At 47.6% G+C, this 20,800-nt stretch overlaps 1 protein-coding gene across 1 annotated transcript in view; it reads left to right on the top strand.

Annotated features, from left to right (window-relative positions):
* PHLPP2 (PH domain and leucine rich repeat protein phosphatase 2) overlaps positions 1–20,800 on the top strand; it is a 717,402-nt gene that overhangs the window by 625,679 nt on the left and 70,923 nt on the right. The window contains exon 16 of the mRNA XM_085638614.1: positions 19,223–19,333. Coding sequence (XP_085494740.1) covers positions 19,223–19,333 — 111 coding nt within the window. The remainder of the gene's footprint in view (positions 1–19,222; positions 19,334–20,800) is intronic.

Raw genomic sequence — 20,800 nt, 5'->3', positions numbered from 1 at the left:
TGCCTCACTGGATCTGTGTCAGGAACCTGGCGTGGGATGCAGAGGAGCTGTGGAGTAGATGAGCCGTGGCAATAGACATTTAGGCGCAGCGATCGCCCGTATCTGGTGGTGAAGTCTGGCAGGTCGCATGGAGACACGTTGCTGACCTGTGTGAGAAGACCTCCTTGAGCCCCTTGGAGCTGTGAATGGTAGAGGCGCGCCTCCGCACCAATGTAGGGAGGTCTGCATCGCATACTACGATCCACCACTACACCGGGGAGCACAGAGGGGATTACCAACGGTGGGCAGCACCTCTCTGCATCACAGGCCAGATGATGTTGCGCTGACCGGATGCTGTGGAGGGTGAGGCCCCTGAGCTGCGCCGAACTTATGTGGCGGGAGCGCTGCAACTTCACGCCTAAGGTGGCCCTGCTGCATCATCTGCATCGGGAGGTTCACCAGGGGACTTGTCAGTGACTGCTTTACCCAGGCTTGTGAAATCCCACCTGGCTGAGGCTCCTGCTGGCTGATTCACAGATTTCGAGAGAGTGCAGCGGATTGCGCCACGGTATCAATGTCCAGGTAAGGAGAAGGCGGAACTCGTAGCTTAGGTGGCCCGGGTGTCGAGTCACACAGGCCTAGCACATGTAGATGACACACCCCCAGTAACGACTCATCCGCTATGGAGGAAGAACGTCGCCACACTGCTTTCAAGCAGTGCAAGAAGAGGAAAAATCATCACATGATGATAACTTCAGGATGTGATCGTGCTAGGTTTCCTTTGCGGGCGGGATGGTGGGTAGGGCTGCTCCACTCACGGAGCAGGGCAGGAGCGGAGTGGCATGCCGACTCAAGTGTGCAATGACCGTTTGGTCGGCCCACTCAGGCGTCCCAAAGCAGTCATGCGCACTGTCCTGTTCGCAATGCAGGATGCATTACAGCCTGCATGAAGAACATGCCCATCCCTCCAGCCCCTGGCTGAATGCCTTGTCCCAGCACCAATGACCAATCCCAATGCCGCATTGCAGCGTTGTGATTGGCTTAGGGGAGGGAGCCTGGCTGCCTACTTCTTGTTCCTGGAAGCAGACTCAGGAGAGCAGGAGCAACGAAGACACGGGACCCGGCCTCAAGATAAGATTTCTCTCATTTAAATATTTATATTTACAGCACCCTCTCACACACATCCCCGCGTCCTTGCCCCGTCCAGCTTCCTTTCCTTCCGGCGTTTCCCACCTGCCAGCTGTCCATTACCCCCCCCCCCCCCCCCCCCCCCCAGCACTTACCAATGTGCGGCCATGCGCAGCGGGGGTACCACTGGTGTGCCAAAGGTATATATGAAGTTACAATGCCTACCATTACATCGCATTCCATTACAATGCATACTAATACTAGGCATATTGCAACAGTAGGGAAGGTGTTGGATAGCGGAGATGTAAATATTACTATCCCCACTGCAGTGAGTGCAACCCTAAAACTAACCCTTGCACCACAAAGCAAACCTTGAACCCTAAAATTCTTCTTTGAGCCCCCAAAACACACCCTAAAAATCATATTTGACCCAAATGCAAACCCCAATTTTCATTTTTGACCCAAATGCTCACCTGCATTTTCATGATTGACCCCAAAACACACCCCAAATTTAAAAGTTTACCCATGAGACACCCCAAATTTCACCTCCGACACCCAACACCCTTACCCACCCTAAAACTTAAAAATACCCGATTACTGACCTTGCAATGCGCTGTAATGGAATGCGATGTAAAGGCACCAGCGTTGTTGGAGGTGCATTGTAAAGGCATTACGATGTAATGCCTGCTTTGTATTGGATGTCTCCCTTCCTCTCGGATACTCCACCACTACGGCGCCAGCACCCTCCTTGACATCAACCCTGGATGCCACATCGCCTGCAAGGACCAAAATCTGCTCCGGACCGGACATTGCCATCGCCATCACTGATGGCTACTAAATTACCCGCAAGGACCACCCCGACAGTCCAGGAGGAGGTATTGCCATCACCTACAGAAGCACACTCGGACTGACCACGCACTCTAATGACCCAACGGTGACCATGGAATACCTTAACTTCCAGATCCGGACCAACCCCAACCCGATCCCCATCCTCTGCAGCACTCTCATCTGCAGGACCCCCGGGCCATGGATACCCATTCTCCGATATCATTGTAGACCTCATTGCACACCAGGCTCTCCCATCCACCAAAGACATCCTACTTGGGGAACTCAAGTTCCACTTGGACAACCCCAGTGGCTAGAACACCATCCCCTCCTGGGGAAGCTCCCCAACATCAGACTCAAGCAGCTAGTCACCGCAGCAAGCCACATAGCAGGACATACGGTGATCACGTCTCCTCTGCCAGCGGCAACTTCAACTACAGCCACACCACCGGACTCTCCTGGACCAACCATCATTGTATGCATCAGGTCTTCACCATGCCCACTATACACCATCCCCATCATCGTCCCCCCTCACAGCTGGATCACGGCCACTGAAGAACGTCTCGTCAACTCTGTCAGTACCACCACGCCGCCAACTCTTGGACGACAGCGCACAACCACCACCAATAGATCTCCAACTGCACCGACGCGCTGGCACCTCTCAAGAATGGACAAGGCAAAACTAGCACCACGTTGCGCCGGATTTACAAAGTGACACATGTAAGCATATGCGTGACCTTGTGAAGCCCTGTGCCACATCATACCTGCATCCGGTATAATGTACCCGGTTGTGCGTTCCCACGCGACAAGGCCTCATAGGAGTGGCACAGTGAAATCCCTCAGATTTCACTGCGACAATTGTAGGACAGCACTGCGTCAGTGCCTTACGCCTGCCTGATGGCCTGTGTAAGGGTGACGCAGTGCCACAGGAATAGGCTGGCCCCATGCATTGCTGGAGTTGCGTCATGCTCGTGACACGACTGCAGCAATGTGTGACTTTAGAGCAGACAGATACATCAGGATTCCAGACGTATCTGTCATTACTTGCGTCATGGAGCGCTGTCCATTGAATACTGCGCATCCGTGGTGTCGCAAGAAGGGCGTAGTGAAAAGTGTTGCAACACTGTCTTGTCGCAGTGCTGCAACACTTTTCATGACTGAGGCCCAGGAATGTGCACTATCTTATTGATGGTGCACATTCCTGCCCTGTAGTTTTGTCGCAGGGCAGTGCTGCAACATTGGTTACAGTGCTGTCCAGCACCAAAACCAGCTGGAAAGAGGCCCCAAGTGTTATCTCCATTTTTAAGACCAGCTATTTTCTGGTCTTAAAAAACTGCCTCTAACTGCAGTTAGAGGCAGTTGTTTTGGTCCTCCAAAGTTCAGGACATCCTCTTGTAAATATCGAGAAGTGGGGTTAGCGGCTGTTTTTGCACTGGAACGCCTCCCTTGCATGTCATTATCGCTAACAGAAGTGGCGATCTTTAGAATGGAGGTTTTCGCCGCTAACAGAGGTTAGCGACAGCTTGTACATATGGTGATACAAATATCGCTTCAAAACTGTCGATAAGGCGGCGTTAGCCTCTTGTACATATGCCCCAAAGTGAGATAATACCCCATGTCTACCCGATAGGTAGGTAGCCCAGATTTGTATCAAGAAGTTGTAAATTATATAGTGTGTACAGTTTATGATCACTGAAATGAGAATGCATGTGGTATTAGGGGGATACATCTTCCTATTTACCTATTCTTTAAAATAAAAAATCCAGGGTGTCAAATTACCCATGCTGACTCCTCTAAAAAACTCATGTGCTCAAGAGTGCTGATTCCATCTTTCTGATCAATACTCCTACCTGCAGATTTCTCACCTTTGTAATATCCCATTCGTCAGAACCGAATCTGAAAACTTCAATAGTTCTTCATGTCAGTAGTGGGAGCTTGCTCCACCGGACGTGGTGTCCTTGTGACATCACTAGAGCTACAAAGCGCCCCCGTCGGCGCATTGACATCAGTTCCCCTTTACTGTACCATTGACACAGATCTGGCCCTCAGAAGATTATCAACGTTTTCAACACAAATTTTCCCTTTTCAGGTGCAGTTTTCATGATAATTTCACCCTCAAAACGTTAAGGGTTTAATCCATGTAGGGAATGTCATGAAATGATAACCATTACAGGCCAACGCGAAATATGCCTGTGGTGCTTTGGGTCAGACTATGAGCTAAACGTCTGCGGCTCTTGTCACACTGTGCATCCCAAGGCCATTAAGGAGAGGGAGGTGAAAGTGTTTAAGGCCCGAATACGGGATGACCGTCGATAAAGATGCTAGTCTCGGGCGAGTTTGAAGACGGAAGTCGTTGCAATCATCGAATAAGAAATACAAGAAGAAAAGAAAACACAAATCTGAACAGCGCCATTCCAAGAGTAAGTCCCTTTGACCCTGTCCTCCCAGCAACCATGAGTATAGGAGTACGATCTTATGGTGTACATCACAGAGGAGCCAGTACCTGCCGTTTGCTCAGACCTGGCACCGGTCCAAGACATGCTGCTGCTTGTGGCATTGACCCCGAGGTCCCAGTCCAATCAGCTTCACCTGGGGGTGCCCACTCATGGGACAGAACCAGCAGTGTTTCTGAAAGCAATATATGATATGTTCCAAAGAAACATGGGCCTCTTCAGAAGTGCTGACTGGCCCATGGGTCATATGGGATACACATTTGGTGCTCTTTAAATGCCATATCACCCGACTCCCTTCACTCCATGCCTCCCTTTGCCGCTGGTGACCTAGGCTATGACCTCAAACGCAGCTCAAATCCCGCCTGCAGTTGCGGTGCCATACCTCACCTCCACTCACTATCACATCAGGATCATCTCCTTTGGTGCCGATCCCACTGCCTTATCAGTGCTGTAAGTGACTCCACCAATGCCACAATTGACACCACCAGCTACACAACTAGCTCTGGCTCCACAACTGACTGCAACTGGCTTGACCAGAAACCTTAACCCCTGTCTGAATTCCCTAACATCCTTAAGACTGGGATGCTCAGTGCCTCATTGAAGAGGGGAGATTCTTTTTAGGGGACTTAGATCTCCCGAGGAAACCAGTCAGGGCACGGATAATGGGAACGGGCAGTCTGTGGCTTTGGACCCATACTTAAAGGGGTTAAAAGATGCAAGGGGATTGGATGCCTTGCCAGCATGGGAATTGTATTCCCCAACTGGGTTGCCTCCGCGTAAGGTCATTACCTATCATTCAGTGATAAAGAAAGCGGCAGAGATGTTAGTCCTCAATCTCCCTACAACCAAGACCAAAGCCAACATCCTTACAGATGTTCTGCATAAAACGTTACAAACGACAGAGACCCTGCTTCCCTTTAATGATGCCCTCAGAGAGCCTATTCTAGCAGTTTGGGAGAAACGCACTTTTTCCAGTGCAGTACAGAGAGCAAATGCGAGATATCAAAGTCCAGAACCTTGGGACCCAGCTTTCCTTTCCTCTCATCGATCACCGGAAAGCCTGGTGGTTCAGGCATCTTGGTTCTCACAATTGTCGTCAGAGGCCTTTTTACTACCCTGGCAGATAGGGAATCCACATAAGACCTTCTCAGCGGGTAGCATAGCCCTCAAGTTGCTGAATGCCACCTGTCTCCTCGTACACTATGTATACGCTGTCTGGGATATGGTACAGAGTTCTGTTCAATCCACCAGATCCATTGCAACCCCACATTTTGTAGATAATAAGGGATGGACAAACTGCAGCACAACAGGTGATCAAATCTGGCCTGGACACCGCAGACTCAGTTGCCAGAGATATGGAAACATCTATCTCTCTACACATCATGCATGACTGAGAAATTCTGGGTTTTTTCCAGGATGTCCATACTAAACTTATGGAACTCCAATTTTATCATTCCTGTCTCTTCGGGGCAAAGGATGATTCCACCTTAGAGAGGTTTAAGGAACGCAAGGCAACAACATGATCTCTGGGTCTTGAGACACAACAGTATTACTGCCAATATAAGGCGGTTCTTAAGAGGCTCTTCCTTTTGAGACCATCAGCAACCATCTCCCCACCAACAACAACAGCAAACAAACCTGCTGTATGGGCAATATAGAGACTGGGGCAAAGGGAGAACACAAGCAATTCTGCTTCCTCCCTCCTCCTCTTCTTCCTCCACAGCCACCCCAGGAAAGCAGCCCTAGTATCCTCTTGTCAGATCAAGAGGAACCAGTTGGAGGGTGGGTGTCCTCTTTTCCACAGTACTCACTACTTTAGAATTAGGGGTCTTACAAATTGTAGGAAAGGTTTATACCCTATTCTTTCAACAGGTTCCTCCACCCATTTCTGCCCCTTCAGTACAGCCAACAGTCCACCTGCAAGTTCTGCAACAAGAGATAAAAGTGTTACTCCAAAAAGGTCCAATGGAGTTGGAGCCAGATAAGGAAAGGGGTCAGAGGTGCTACTCCCAATACTTTCTTGTCCCCAAAAAGGGCAGTGGTCGTCATCTAGGGTTCTGAACTGGTTCCTCAGAATGGAAAAGTTCAAAATACTATCTCTTGCTCAGATTATCTTTGCTTTGTTTTGTAGACCTATGAAATTGAAAGCCTTGCATTCCTATGAGTTCAAAGCTGAGGCACCATTAGCATATCCCTTGACATTGAGGACTTTGCATCAAGACCTTCAGCATTAAGGTGCTCTTCGCTGTTCATGGGGAGCCATCCTCAAGATGCACATCAATGACAGAGCACATAGAAGAGAGGGAAGAAGGAGATGATCACCCACCTTACGAACTTAGAAACCATCTGCTGAGACATCAAATGCCCAATTTTGGCCTGATTAAGAAAATGACCATCTTCTTGCATCTTACAAACAGTGAATGCAGCTGATCATGGTACCTCTTCAGGCACCGCTATTACAAGAACTGACTCTACCATAGGGGTGCCAGAGAGCAGAGGCACTCACAGTCCCAGGAAGAAAGGCCATCTTTGGCAAGTAACTATCTTACAGGGCAGCAGAGCTCCTTATTGGCATAGACCTCAACGGAGTTGCCTCTACTTTATTATTTCAAAAACAGGGGGACTTCAAAGTCCAGAGACCTCAGTACTTGAAAGCTCCTCCCAGTGCACCTGCAACAGACGCAACATATATTTTCCATGGTTGGAAATCACTGGGGCCATGGATGGGTCCAAAAACAGTCTGTCATAGGCTAGGCTGGATTCCCTCTCTTGGTCCTTTAAGTTAAAAGAGAGTTGCCTAATCATGTTCAAATGGAAGGTCCCTAGTGCCCCTAAGGACACACATTATAAAAACACAAATCCTTTGCAGCCGGGTGGAAGGTTTCTTGGAAAAGGCAGTTTAGGCCCTCCATGCCAAAACTGCTAACTGTGAAAATCTGTTGAAGACCTGTCCCAAAACATAAGTCTGTCTCACGATTTATGACTTGAAGAAGTGCAGAAAGTAACAAGGACTAGTACACAGCATACAAGCTCAGGACAAGAGGGGGGTCCTAATGGAAATCTATAAAGATAATGAAACTATTGTTAACTAAGGCCTTAAATGCAATCTGTGGCGCTTTTGATTTTCATAAGACCTTCTGATCCTCCACTATTGTCCCCATCATGTTATCAACTGATTTCACTATTACATTCTACAGTTAAGTTATTGGGCAGAATTTTCCTGAATTGACTGCAGACATGGGCAATAAACAATGGTATACTCTTAGATGTACAATTTGGATTCCGTAAGGACATTGGGACAATAGAACAGTACTAACATCTATGTATTCATTAATTTGTCGTCTACATTCGATCAGGTCAGTTGCCCCAATTTATGGTCAGTCTTGTCATCTAACTGGGTCTGGATGGTGATATTTTTGCCTATTGGTGTTGTACACATACATTTTCATGCCTGTATGCGTTGTGGTCAGGGAGGCACACCCTCTTTCAGCTCAAACAGGGGTGTTAGACAAGAATGTGTACTTGCTCCGTTATTCTAAACTTAATTTTTAATTAATTGATGATAGCATCCCACTCTAAAGATTGGCATCATTCCCATATCTAGGAGTAATCTTTGACTCAAAGCAGGGTTGGTCATTTCTTCTGTCAGCTATGTTGAGTAAAGTCAGTTGAGTCAATAGGGGAGCACAATCTTTCAAAACTTGACTTGGGGGGCGGGGGGGGGGGGGGGTGAGCATATCTTATCAATACTGAAGATTTACCAGGCTAAGACCATGGCTATTGTGAGTTATGAAATGTGTAGCTGACATAACTTACAGACCCAGGAGGACTGTTTCCTAAAGAAGATTCTGGGTCTAACTGCAGGTAACTCCATATTTGTATGTCAAGAAGAAACTGATTTATCATATCTTCCGGATAAAAAATTAGTCAGGCGCTTGTTATCCTCTAGCTGTTGCTATGACACAGTGAACATGCTGCAGTTACAAGAGAAATTGCTGTGGAAATTGTCAAGAATCCCATTGTTGTTTCAATTTCCAGGTTATTCTATATTAGGAAAATTCCTGCTAAATAAAATGCACTGTGTTGTTGAGAATAACCCCAAGGGATGCTAAGCTGTTTGCAGCTAGGTAGAGGGTGAATGTTATGTCAGAGGGAGGGATCTCCGACCTGTCTAAGCCCTCAGTAAGGCCGTACATAATTACCAAGTTCTGCTTAAGAACTGATTCCCAGTTGGGTTAGGCTGGGACTGCCTCTGAACGAATCCTGTTAAGCTGCTTTACGATGGGGCTGGTTGCAGGTTGGTTAAGTTTTCCTAGTATCAGAGATCATCTGTGTCCTGCAGGGCCGGCTTTAGGGCAGTGCGACCGGTGCGACCGCACCGGGCGCTGACTTTAGGTGGGGGCGTCGTGTTTGCAAGTTAATAATAGTTTTAAAAGCACCTTTTGCCAGTGTTCTGGCCTCCAGCAGTTTTCAGCCATCAATAAAAATGTCGAGATAACTCCGTGATTAATTTTCTTTCTACAGAAAGATCGGAGGTTTGTCTAGTGGAAGCTTTGAGGATAGCGCAGATGGTTAATATGCTTACTGCAAAGAACCTGTAACAGCAGATCACAAAAGAACCTGTACCACCAAATCACAAAGTCCATATAATTTAAATAGATCAGTAGGTCATTGCTTTTGTCTGAGAGATCCTTTTACTACTTGAAGTTAATAAGTTAACATCCTAGCATAGAACAGTGATCTATTAACTGTCATCAAAGAGCTGCATGCAACCTGCATGGTATAGATGAGAGCATTATGATTTTCCCCCATCTTTCATTATTCTAATGTTCGAAAAAGGATTAATTTGGATATAAATCAATTATGATTATTAAAAAGAACCCCCAACTATGGTGTTATGTTTTAAATTCTGAGTTTGTGCTTCTCCAGACCAAGCGCTCTTAAACTATACTGTCTACCAGTGTGGATGACATGTGACTCCTACACCTTCTAGTCCTCTGCTTTATGTAACATGTCCTATACACTGATTTGCACACCTATGATTGATTGTCTCTGCGTTTTGTGTGTGTGATGTAAAGTGGTCTGACACCCTACACTGGTATGAGTGGCGCTATACAACTCGAGGGGCACTGTTAAAGGATGGTAGTGAGGGAATGCATGGCAGAGGTGGTCACGGGGGGGGGCGCCAACAACCACTGTTGCACTGGGCGCCACCAGCGCTAAAGCCGGCCCTGGTGTCCTGTTCTGTATTGCCCCAATGAGTCCTCATCAAAGCAATGAATGGTACAATTTTTCTTCTCATACAAGTTTTATTTGGTCGCCGGTCAAAAGGTTTTGCACCCACGCTTACTTAGAAGTAGGGATCCGAAAATGTAGGTCTGCTCTTATTAATTTATCAACTTTATACCGCAAGTCTGTTTTGCAGCTTTTGTGTTTCTTGCGGCTGCTATACAGATAAGGAAAGTTTGGACTAGTGATCCGAGCTGTACTCGAAATTGAAATTTCTAATTTTAGTGATTCAATTTGCAACTGTTCTCTCTGGATTTTATTCATTATATATAAACTGGCAACCGAACTCTGTCTGTATCTTAATTTCTATTCTCTTCTGTATGTAATATTTCCTAATTATTTTTATTATTCATGAACTGGTAATTGAGCTGGGTTTGTGTTTGGACATTCTCTTGTCCTTGTTTGTATTTTGCTTGTATACTTTGTTCCATTGATACTTGCCTTGTTCTTGCTGCTGTAAAGCGCTCTGATACCTCTGGGTCTAGCCAGCGCTATATAAAACCTTAAATAAATAAACTGCTCAATGATAGATGTTGTATTGTTTTGTTTTTAAGGTTTGTATGTACATGTTTTAATGACTGGTTGAAAGTTAAGTTGAGTCATTAATGCAGTTGCTCCTGCATTGAGTGGAACCAATTGATGACAAATTGATAACCTGTTTGATGCTTCTGTTGGTGGGATGAGTTGTTTAGGGGTGAAGACTATCTTTCCCTTCTTTTTCTTCTTATGGTATTCTTTCTTTGTTCCACTGTATCACGCTGGTAGTAACCCAACCTGGCCCTGCTGTCCTCTAAGAATGGATGGTGACACTAGGCAGGATGGTTGACTTTCCGCACCACTTTGCTCTAGTGTGCCATTCAGTTGCGCTTTTCTATTGCTAAGTTTTGGTTGGGAGGTACTTGGGGAAGATGTGCAAGTAGACCTTAGATGGTACCTCGCTTGTAATGGGGGTGGGCAGTGAGACGATTAGCCGGTCTGTTATGTTCAATTTTTAGTTGACCTCTTTTCCCAGGTAATCATATGTTTGTTATACACTGCAGATTCATGTATTGCTAATGGATACTGGACATAGCATGAGGTCTGTAATCCTAATGTTATATCAGGTGATATGGAAGGTGTGGGCGTATTGATGCTATGTGGAATGTGACCAGCTAAACTGGGAGGCACTGGGTGTTTTCCTGGATTAAGTGACAAGATGCTAAATTTGTAGTTCTGCAGGAAACACTTTTGAAACTATAAAAAAATGACCGCTTGGTAAAAAAATAGAGATGGCAGCATTTTTAATTTTATATCCGTCCAACTCAAAAAGTGAGGCTAGCACACATGCTACACTGTCATTCAAGTAAAGTTCTGAGGGATCGGGACGATATGTTTGTGTGAAAGTTGTTGAATGGCCAAGGTATCTGTTGAATGCACATTTGCTTAATGTCTTGGATGTGATGTTTTTCCTAAGGTATTAGAGGTCACCTGTCTGCATCGAACAACGTCTATAGTACCGTTGGGAGATTTAAATGGGTGTTCGACCCAATGCAGGATAAATGCCCCCTTTGACAACCATGCCCCAAAAGCACAATGTCTTGGAAAAGGTTTTAGACTAACTTGGTGTAGTGTGGTGTTGACAAGACGCACAGGTTCTGGACTTTTTTATTGCCACCCACAGATTCTGCAGCAGACTGGATAGGTTTTTATGATAAATAACCCCTGTAATAAGAGTGTGAATAGGTTCTAGGTAGGACATTGTCAGATCACTTACCTCAACATCTTGATTACACTTGCTCTAAATGCAGTACATCTATTTCTACATGGCATTTCAGAGTAGTGATGCTGACAGGTGCGAAATTTAAGCTAGATCTCTGAGATTCAGTCATACCTGTTGATTAATTGGTGTATGGCGAGGTCAAAGGCTCTGTAATTGGATGCAATGAGATAAGTGATATGTGGATTCTGTTTCTGTAAAATGTGTGCAGTTAAGAGTCATTTGGTGAGTAACTTGGAAACTGAAAGTGGACTTTTGCAGGCTGAACTGCTTCATCCTTCAGGGTTGGTGATATTATAATTTAGAAGTGTGCTCTGGGATTAGTCTCCGACAGGCTGGAAAGGGACACATTTTGTAGGCAAAGATTGCCTAGAGAGGTTGACAAGATGGGTAGAATGCAGGCCTGACATAACATCTCTTGGCGTAACATCTTAGATGTGACAAATGTTAGAGGCTAAGACATTGACATGCAGGAGGATATAAATGGAGCATGTAGACAATATATGCATCAGATTTACTTACAACCACCAAAGTTAAGATTCAAAATATAAATGTGATCTTTGATAAATGGACGCTCAGGAGGGGCATCAAATAGGGGTGATCTTTGTTGCCACTTTGGTTAACTATGACCATTGGACACTCTGGTGGCTACACTCCTTTAGAGAATGTGAGATTGGGGGCTTAGGGTAGGTGGATGGCAATTTATGCAGACAGCACTTTGGTTTATGTAAGGGATCCTGAATGAGTGACACCGCACTTTTTGCACCAGTTGGAATGATTTGCAGAGTTGTCTGGTGATGAGTTGACAGAAAGCAAGGTTTTTCCCTAGAGTGCTTTAGCACACTGTGCTAACTAGTCTCCTATATTTGGGCTTTTTGTGGGAGACAAAGTCACTTTATATGTTTAGACATACATACAAAATAATTTTTGTGAGCAATGCTAGACTTACACAAAGTCTGGGTATTTAGCAGACTGCTTTCTTGTCTATTCTTCCACTTTCAGTAATGGAGTAATGGAGCATATAGCAATAATCAAGCCTGCAATACTACTCGCGTGACTTTACGCGAGGCATGATGTGTCCTTTTTCACAGAACTATTTTAGGGAACTTGATACAGAAAGCCTGATGCCTTCCTGGTGTCCATGGATCGCACCCAAATGTCAAGCTCATAACTAAAACGTCCTTCTGAACAGGGTAGACTGACCTTACCTGATATTAAACTGTTACCTAGCATTAAAGTTGCAGTTTTCGGCCAGCTGGCTGGATGCTGAGTCAAACAATGAGAACAAACTATTAGCTGAAATCCATAGACCATGGATTTAAATCTTCTCTTTTACTTCATTGTGAATTTGAGTGAAAATGCCACCTTTGATTACCTTGTTGGCTCAGATGTTTACGAGTGTTCTAGGCATAAAGTGGTCAGAGGAATCCCTAATAATCTAGAGGTACTGCTGTGGAGACTTGTGTTTTCTCTCACTGAGAAAAGAAAAATAGCTGTCACCAGCTAGATTCACAGTAGATGTGGCTCATTTCTGTGAAGTCAGAAAGTTTGTAAGCTTTGATGCAGCAGACACTAGATCAGGGCTTTAAGTGGGCCGGGTCTTGCTGGTGCTCAGCACCGGCAGTTCTTAAAAGCAGGTTCCAAAACGGGTCCCTATCGGACTCTCCATTTTTACCCTCGGGGTGGAGGGGGAAAAAAAAGCTTCACACTGCAATAGCAGCACCGGTCACTGTTTTTGATGTAACTTCAAAGTGACTTGTTTTTCATTTTTATATAACGCAAACATGAGCACCAGTGACATTACTAACGCAAACATGAGCACCGGTTACTTTACACAAGGACGTGTTCATTTTTTGAATCACAGGATGCTGAGCGTACATCAGGCTTGACCCTGCTTTCTTAGCTCAAAAGACGGTAGCTCAAGCCTTATGCCACAACCTCGCCTACAAGAACTGAAACATTATTAATATTATATTCAACTAAGTCATGGGTGTTACTAATTTGTAAGTGTAATGTTACTTGTCGTATTATATATCTGGATGAATGGACAGAAGCAGAAAAATAGCAGTCGGACGGCACACTATGCTCAGCACAGTTTTTGGGGCACAAGTGTTTTAAAGCCACACCCTTAATTACATTGGCCACACCCCTATGGGAGACCCCCTAGTTCTTTCACCCCACTTAAAGCCCTGCACTAGATGCAGTACACAAGGATCGTTTTTTGATTACGCTTGGCTGACTAGGGTGCCCCACAGATTTTTGACCCAGCCCAAAGAGTTGATGGTCCTAGGAATAGTGCTGACTGTCCGACAAGATCCGTACTACAAACAGGGAAATGGGATGGGGACTTTGGGGCCATTGGGCCGTAGAGTACAGCAAAGCTTGTAAGCATGTTTAAGTGGTGTCCTGCAATGCTAGATGTAGGCTCAACTAGTTTAAATCCCATTATAGACTGAACCTCGTTGTACTAAGGTATACCCATCTCACACAGATTTGTGCTGTTGATTCCAGAAGAAGGTGGGGTCTATACATAAAGTAGGTCTTGCTGAGTGGGTGATGAGCATCGAAGTGAACCTGGTGACAGGATTGTGCAAAGCATTTGAGATAATTTTATATTTTCTAAAACACTGTTTAGTGATACGTCACACCATATCCGAAAGGGACATGTTAGTGATAGATTCCTTACCATAGAATATCCCCAGGTGTCAGACTGGATCCGGCAAGTTTTTTCGTCAGCAGTACCCCTGCGTGTCCGTTGCTGGTGTCGTATGCGCTGAGATGACGTCACGGAGACTACTTAGGCGCCACCCAGGCGCACTGACATCAGTTATTCCTTTTTCCGCGCCAGTAAGCGCAGATCCGGTTACAGCACGTACCTCAGTCACTTTTTGACTATCCTTTTGAGACTTTTTGTCTCCTGTCAGTTGTCTACTCTACTCCAAGTCTTCACCCTCAGATTCGGGTAAGAGATGGCACAAAATTAAGTCAAAGAAGGGTTGTCGCTCTCCCACGTCTCCCCGTCGGTCACCAGATGCGGACGAGGGGAACAGGGGTTCTACCCCTGCGGCTCCTTCGGAGCCCGGTAGTCCTGCGGTTTACCCACCTTACCCAGGTCCGTTGGCGACTCCTGCTCAGGTGCGAGAATTTTTACCACCTTGGACCGCCTGTTTAGACCTCGGACTCCCGCCGGTGTGCCCTCGGGCCCTGCGGTCCCATGTCAGGATCCTGTCGGGCCGTCGGCGCCACCGACGGCTTCGGCCCCATCGCCACAGGATTCTGTGCCGCTGGCTCCGGACACGACGCCCCAAGGTCCCGCGCTGCTGGCTCCGGCCCCAGCGCTGCCCTCGGCTCTGCCTCCGGCGCCGCAGTGGGTACCGTTGGTTCCGCCCCTGCCTAGGTTCTTGGACAATTTTGTCCCTACCTGGGATCCGCACTGGGACACGGCGCCGGTTCGGCCCCGTCTGGTGCTGTTCCCGGCGCCGTTTGTTCCTTCCTCGGTCCCTGCCCTGCCGCCGCAGCCTGTCCCACATACGGCGGAGGTGGAGGATGACTGGGAGGGGTCCGAGGACCCTCTTGCTCGTCAGTGTGACTCCGAGCAGGACTGGGCGGACGAGTTAGAGGAGGCCGGCGGCCTCGATCTCTCCTGTGACCCAGGATTTGCCTCTCCTCCACCTACCATGGAGGAGGGCACTTCGTATACGATGGTGCTTCGTCGGGCCGCTGAGGTCCTCCACCTTGATCTCCCTACGGTGGCCCTAAAGACTAATCTCCTCACTCAGGTGCTCCAGACGGCGTCCACTTCATCGGAGCCCCTGCTGCCGTTTAACGACACCGTTACTAACGTCTTACTGGGCACTTGGTCGCGGCCTGCCACCGGGGCCCCGTGGATAAGAATGTCGCCAGGCGTCATCGCCCTGCGCCGGGTGACTCTGCTTTTCTGACCACTCATCCTACGCCTGAGAGTCTGGTCATCCAATCTTCAACGTCCCAGAGTGCATTTCCCACGGCTCCACCGGATAAGGACTCTTAAGAAGCTGGAGCAGTTCGGCAGGCGGCTGTACTCTTCGGCCAGCTTAAGGCTGCGGTCGGTGAACACCGCTTGCCTCTTGGGTCGCTATTCCCACGTGGTGTGGGATATGCCGTTGCACAGGTGTTGCCTCAGTGTCCTGAGGAGGCCCGAGCTGTGCTTCTCAGGCTGTTGCCGAGGGTAGGGATGCGGCTAAGTTCGCCATTTGTGTGGTTTGGACACTGCGGACTCACTAGGTAGAGCCATCTCTACGACTGTGGCGCTTCGACACCACGCCTGGTTGCGATCTACCGGGTTCTCGCCAGATGTTCAAAGCTCACTCATGGACATGCCATTTGATGGCACCCGTCTGTTTGGCAATAAGGCCGACAGTGCGCTGGAGTGTTTTAAGGACTCGCCAGCTACGGCCAAGTCCTTAGGTCTTTCCACGAAGAGCCCAGCCACTCCTGGTTTTTGTTCCTTTCATGGCCAAGGCAGGGGCGTCCAGGCACGTTCCTTCAGCAAGCCTGTGCAGAGCCAGCCTCAGCGCGGCTGCGGCTTCCGCAGGGGCGGGTCTGGGATTCAGCGTGGGGATCAATCCATCTCCGTCCCCGCTTCTTCTACCTCCAAACCTTCCTAGTCTGAGCTTAGTGGAGCACCCCACGCCGGTGGGTGGCAGGATCCGCCTTCATCTCCCCCACTGGCACGCTATCACATCGGACAAGTGGGTGTTGCAGATCCTCCGCAAGGGTTACTCCCTTCCCTTTCAGTCCACCCTCTCCAGCCATGCCACCTCATTACCACCGCATGTCGGGGGACCACTTGGCAACTCTCCAGCAGGGAGTTACGACCCTCTTGGCCTAGGGGTCATCGAGTGCATTCCTAGGCAGGAAGTAGGGAGTCGTTGTTATTCCCACTACTTCCTGGTCCCCAAGAAGGACAAAGGGGGTCTGCATCCCATCTTGGACCTCCGGAACGTCAACTGCTTCTTCCGGAAGGAGAAGTTCAAAATGCTGACTCTGGCTCAGGTCTTGGCTGCCCTCGACCCTGGAGACTGGATAGGAGCGTTGGACTTGCAGGACGCTTATTTTCACATCCCTGTCCTGCCGGCCCACCAGCGTTACCTGCGGTTCACGGTAGGCCGGGGGCATTTTCAGTTTGCCGTGCTCCCCTTCGGCCTTACCAGTGCCCCTCAGGTGTTCACGAAAGTGATGGCAGTGGTCGCAGCTCATCTGCGCTGGTCAGGGGTGTCAGTCTTTCCCTACCTCGACGACTGGTTGTTGAAGGCGGGCTCGCCCCAGGCAGTCGTCTCCCACCTCCAGACTACGGCCGACCTCCTGCATTTGCTGGGGTTCTCCATCAACATGCCGAAGTCGCACCTGAGTCCCTCTCAGAAGCTCCCCTTCATCGGAGCGGTTCTGGATTCGACACGGTTTTGGGTTTATCCTCCCGAGCAGCGAGTCCGGGATATTCAGGCTATGATTCCAATCTTTCAGCCTCTAGCCTGGGTTTCAGTCAGCATGACCCTCCGGCTCCTGGGTCTGAGGGCCTCTTGCATCCTGCTAGTGCAACATGCCAGTTGGCATATGCGAGCTCTGCAGTGGGACCTGAAGTTCCAGTGGGCGCAGCATCAGGGCAACCTGTCCAATCATGTCCAGATCTCGGAGGGCACTGCACGACAATTGCAGTGGTGGCTCACGAATCGCGATTGGGTCAATGGCAGATCCCTCTCCCTTTCCCAACCGGAGCACACAGTAGTGACGGATGCGTTCTGTTCCTCCTATCCTTGGCCCAGCAGGGCCCTGCTCTGGGCACTCTCAAAGGTTATCTTTCGGCTATCTCCGCCTTTCTGCGGCTTCCAGATCAGCCTTCTCTTTTTAAGTCCCCGGTTGTTAACCGTTTCCTCAAAGGCATTATGCACATGTTTCCTCCCGTGCCTTTCATAATGCCTCAATGGGACTTGAATCTTGTCTTGACCTTTTTGATGAGCGCCACTTTTGAGCCACTTCATAACTATTCTTTGCGTCTTCTCATTCTCAAGACGGCTTTCCTGGTAGCTATCACCTCTGCCAGAAGAGTGAGTGAGCTCCAGGCTCTTTCTTCTAAACCTCCTTTCCTTTCTGTTCATCCGGACAAGGTGGTGTCAAGGACCCGTCCTTCTTTTTTGACAAAGGTTGTCACGCCCTTTCACATCGGGCAGACCATTACTTTGCCCACCTTCTTGCCACCCCCGCATCCTTTGAGGGAGGAAGAGAGGCTCCACCGTCTGGCCCCAAAACGTGCGCTCTCGTTTTATCTGATGCATACACAACAGTTCCGGATGGATGACCAGCTCTTTGTTGGCTACGTGGGCGCCAAAAAAGGTCGGGCCGTGCACAAACGGACCATCTTTCGGTGGGTCGTTCTGTGCATCAAAGCCTGTTGCTCCTTGGCTAAGAAGGAGCCTCCTGTGGGGCTGCGTGCCCATTCTACCAGGGCAACTGCAGCTACTACTGCCTTGGGATGCGGCGTTCCTTTGCAGGACATTTGTCAGGCAGCTACGTGGGCCTTGCTGCACACGTTTACCAAGCATTACTGCCTTGACAGTCAAGTCCGGAGAGAAGGCTTCTTTGGCCGTTCTGTTCTCCGTGACTTTCTGGTGTAATCTGTTCGCAGACCCACCACCGGGGTTGGTATTGCTGGGGTATCTATTCTAAGGTAAGGAATCTATCACTAACGTGTCTCTTTCAGATGCACAAGTTACTACTTGTGTAACGATATATCTGTAAGAGACATTAGTTAGTGGTAGATTCCTTACCGCCCCACCCATCCTCCCCGTTCTGCGAACTGATTCTAGGGTTAAGGTCATCCCTTTCAGGGCCCTAGTTTCATGGCACTAGTGATCAGTTTCTTGCATGGCTCTGCGTTCCTGGCGCGGAAAGTCGTGTACAGAACTGACGTCAGTGTGTATGGGTAGCGCCTAAGTAGTCTCTGTGACGTCATCTCGGCGCATACGACGCCAGCGATGGACACGGAGCCGCACGATGCCACCTACCGATGTGCAGGGGTACTGCTGACGAAAAAACTTTCCGGATCCAGTCTGACGCCTGGGGATATTCCAAGGTAAGGAATCTACCACTAACTAATGTCTCTTACAGATATATTGTTACACAAGTAGTAACTTGTGCATCTGAAAGAGACACGTTAGTGATAGATTCCTTACCTTATAATAGATACCCTAGCAATACCAACCCCGGTGGTGGGTCTGCGAACAGATTACACCAAATAGTAACTTGTGCACTGAGCAGAGGGAAAGGACAATACAAATGTGCATCCTTTTTTTGTGTGTTTTTGCTGACTTTCTGCAGGATTGCTATACATTGGCTGTTGACTGCTAGCCCTCCTCTTTGATTCTATGGTGCACAGATACATGTAATGAGCTGAGCCTAAAGAACTTTATCTCCTTAAGACCAGGAATGATCTGAAACTGACAGATGATATGTACAGTAAGAGAGCGCAAGTGTATCCATCTCCTACCCTCCCACAGTAAATACCATGTAATTGGGAATGGTGCCAGTTAGCCAATCGGGATATGTTGACAGTAACATGTGGTTTTGATAGCCTGAACATCTCAAAGACACTTTGTAAACAGGGGGACTCCAACTTCTGATATTGGGAATGTATATCTGTATTTACTGCTTCATGATTTGGGTGTTTTGTTTAATTTTAAAGAAAAAATTTGAAGTACAAGTAGCAAAGTTTAACCAGTGATGTGAAATAATTGTTTCTATATTGGTTTCATCCTAGCCACATTACTACACTTAAAATTGATCAAAAACTAGCACTTTCTGCAGACTCGACTGTAACATCTACATTTTGGAAACATGGATTGGCAGAAATGTCAGGCCAGAGGAACAAGTAAGTCTTGTGTGTATATATGCAGTCTAATTTAGATTTTTGGAATGTGCCTTTTCCATTTGTGAGACAGAATATATTAATTTAGTCAAAGATAGCCTGTTTGTGAAATTAAGGAAAAGATACACCTGATAGAGAACTAAGCTTATGGAAAAATAACTTTTCCTTATCCATATGGGTTTTTTAATTAAAGTTCAATGTCAGAGCATAATTAAATCTGTGAGTGGGATTACATTTGGGTTCTCCAGTATTGGGGTGTCTTTCATAGATTCACATGCTTGAATATTCCCCGTCGTCGGAGTGGGAGTCCCACGGTAAATAATATAGCAATATATACAGCCATAATATATATATATATATATATATACATATACTTAAGTAATCATATAAAAACAGAGATATAAGTAAGTAATAACATCAAGAATGTCCCTATATGCAATTTCCATAGAGATACATGGAAAGAGAAAAAAGACATTCGTAGTCTATCTCATTATGTTAGTCCAAACTACGGCCAATCAGGCGCCAGCTCCTCTCTAGAACCTTCTCCTCAGAGCTTCTCACCTCAGATTTTCTACCGCACGTCGTGTGACAGGGAGTCTCCCTGAGCTCTGCTCAGTTTTTTGTCAGTCAGAATGTCTTCCAGTAAGAAATCTTTGTTTAGACCATGTTCTTCATGTGGAAAGCTGCGTCTATTTTCTGAGGACCCACACAGTAAGTGTATTTACTGTTTGTACCCAGATCATGAGGTGGCAAAATGTAAATTTTGTAGAACCTTTTCTACAAAGACTTTAAAGGATAGAGAAGGCCGTCTGTTAATATGGCTACAGAGACTGAAGGATAAGGATAACCCAGTTTCTGATGTGGAAAGTCTGTATTCTGGCCGTTCTCAACCAGCCTCTAAGCGCAGTAGTGTGCAGGAGTTACCATCTCCTTTCCTCAAGAAAAAGAAGCTTTCTTTGACTCTGACAGCTACCACTTCTGCTGTCTCACCTACTGTTTTGTCGCCTAAGGGACACAGTTCTCAGGCTGAAGAGGCGTCTACTTCACAGTCCTCAGGAAAAAGACTGTCCGCCTCGTCGACGACGCTGCCGACGACGAGATCTGCGATATCAGGCTCGTCGACGGTGACTATGATGACGACATCAGCTGCTTCGTCGTCGACGAGCGTTCTGTCGACGTTATCCTCGTCGACGGGGACCATCAGTAGTACAAGGGCGGTGACTTCAATTTTGCCCATTACATCGACGACGAAGAAGGTAAAGGCACCGTCGACGCTACCCGTGTCGTCGACGAAGACGTCGTCGAACTCGTCGACGCCCACTCCGTCGACGAAGAAGAAAAAGATCCCGTCGACGGGATCGTCGACGGTGGCTTCGTCGACCAAGACCTCGTCGACGACAACTCCGTCGACGGCGGCTCCGTCGACGACGATGACTCCGTCGACAGCGGCTCCGTCGACGACGATTCCGT

The sequence above is a fragment of the Triturus cristatus genome, chromosome 12, assembly GCF_964204655.1.
Source record: "Triturus cristatus chromosome 12, aTriCri1.1, whole genome shotgun sequence".
Taxonomy (NCBI): Eukaryota; Metazoa; Chordata; class Amphibia; order Caudata; family Salamandridae; genus Triturus; species Triturus cristatus.
Note: the sequence above shows the minus strand (reverse complement) of the source record. Positions and strands in the feature narration are given on the sequence as shown.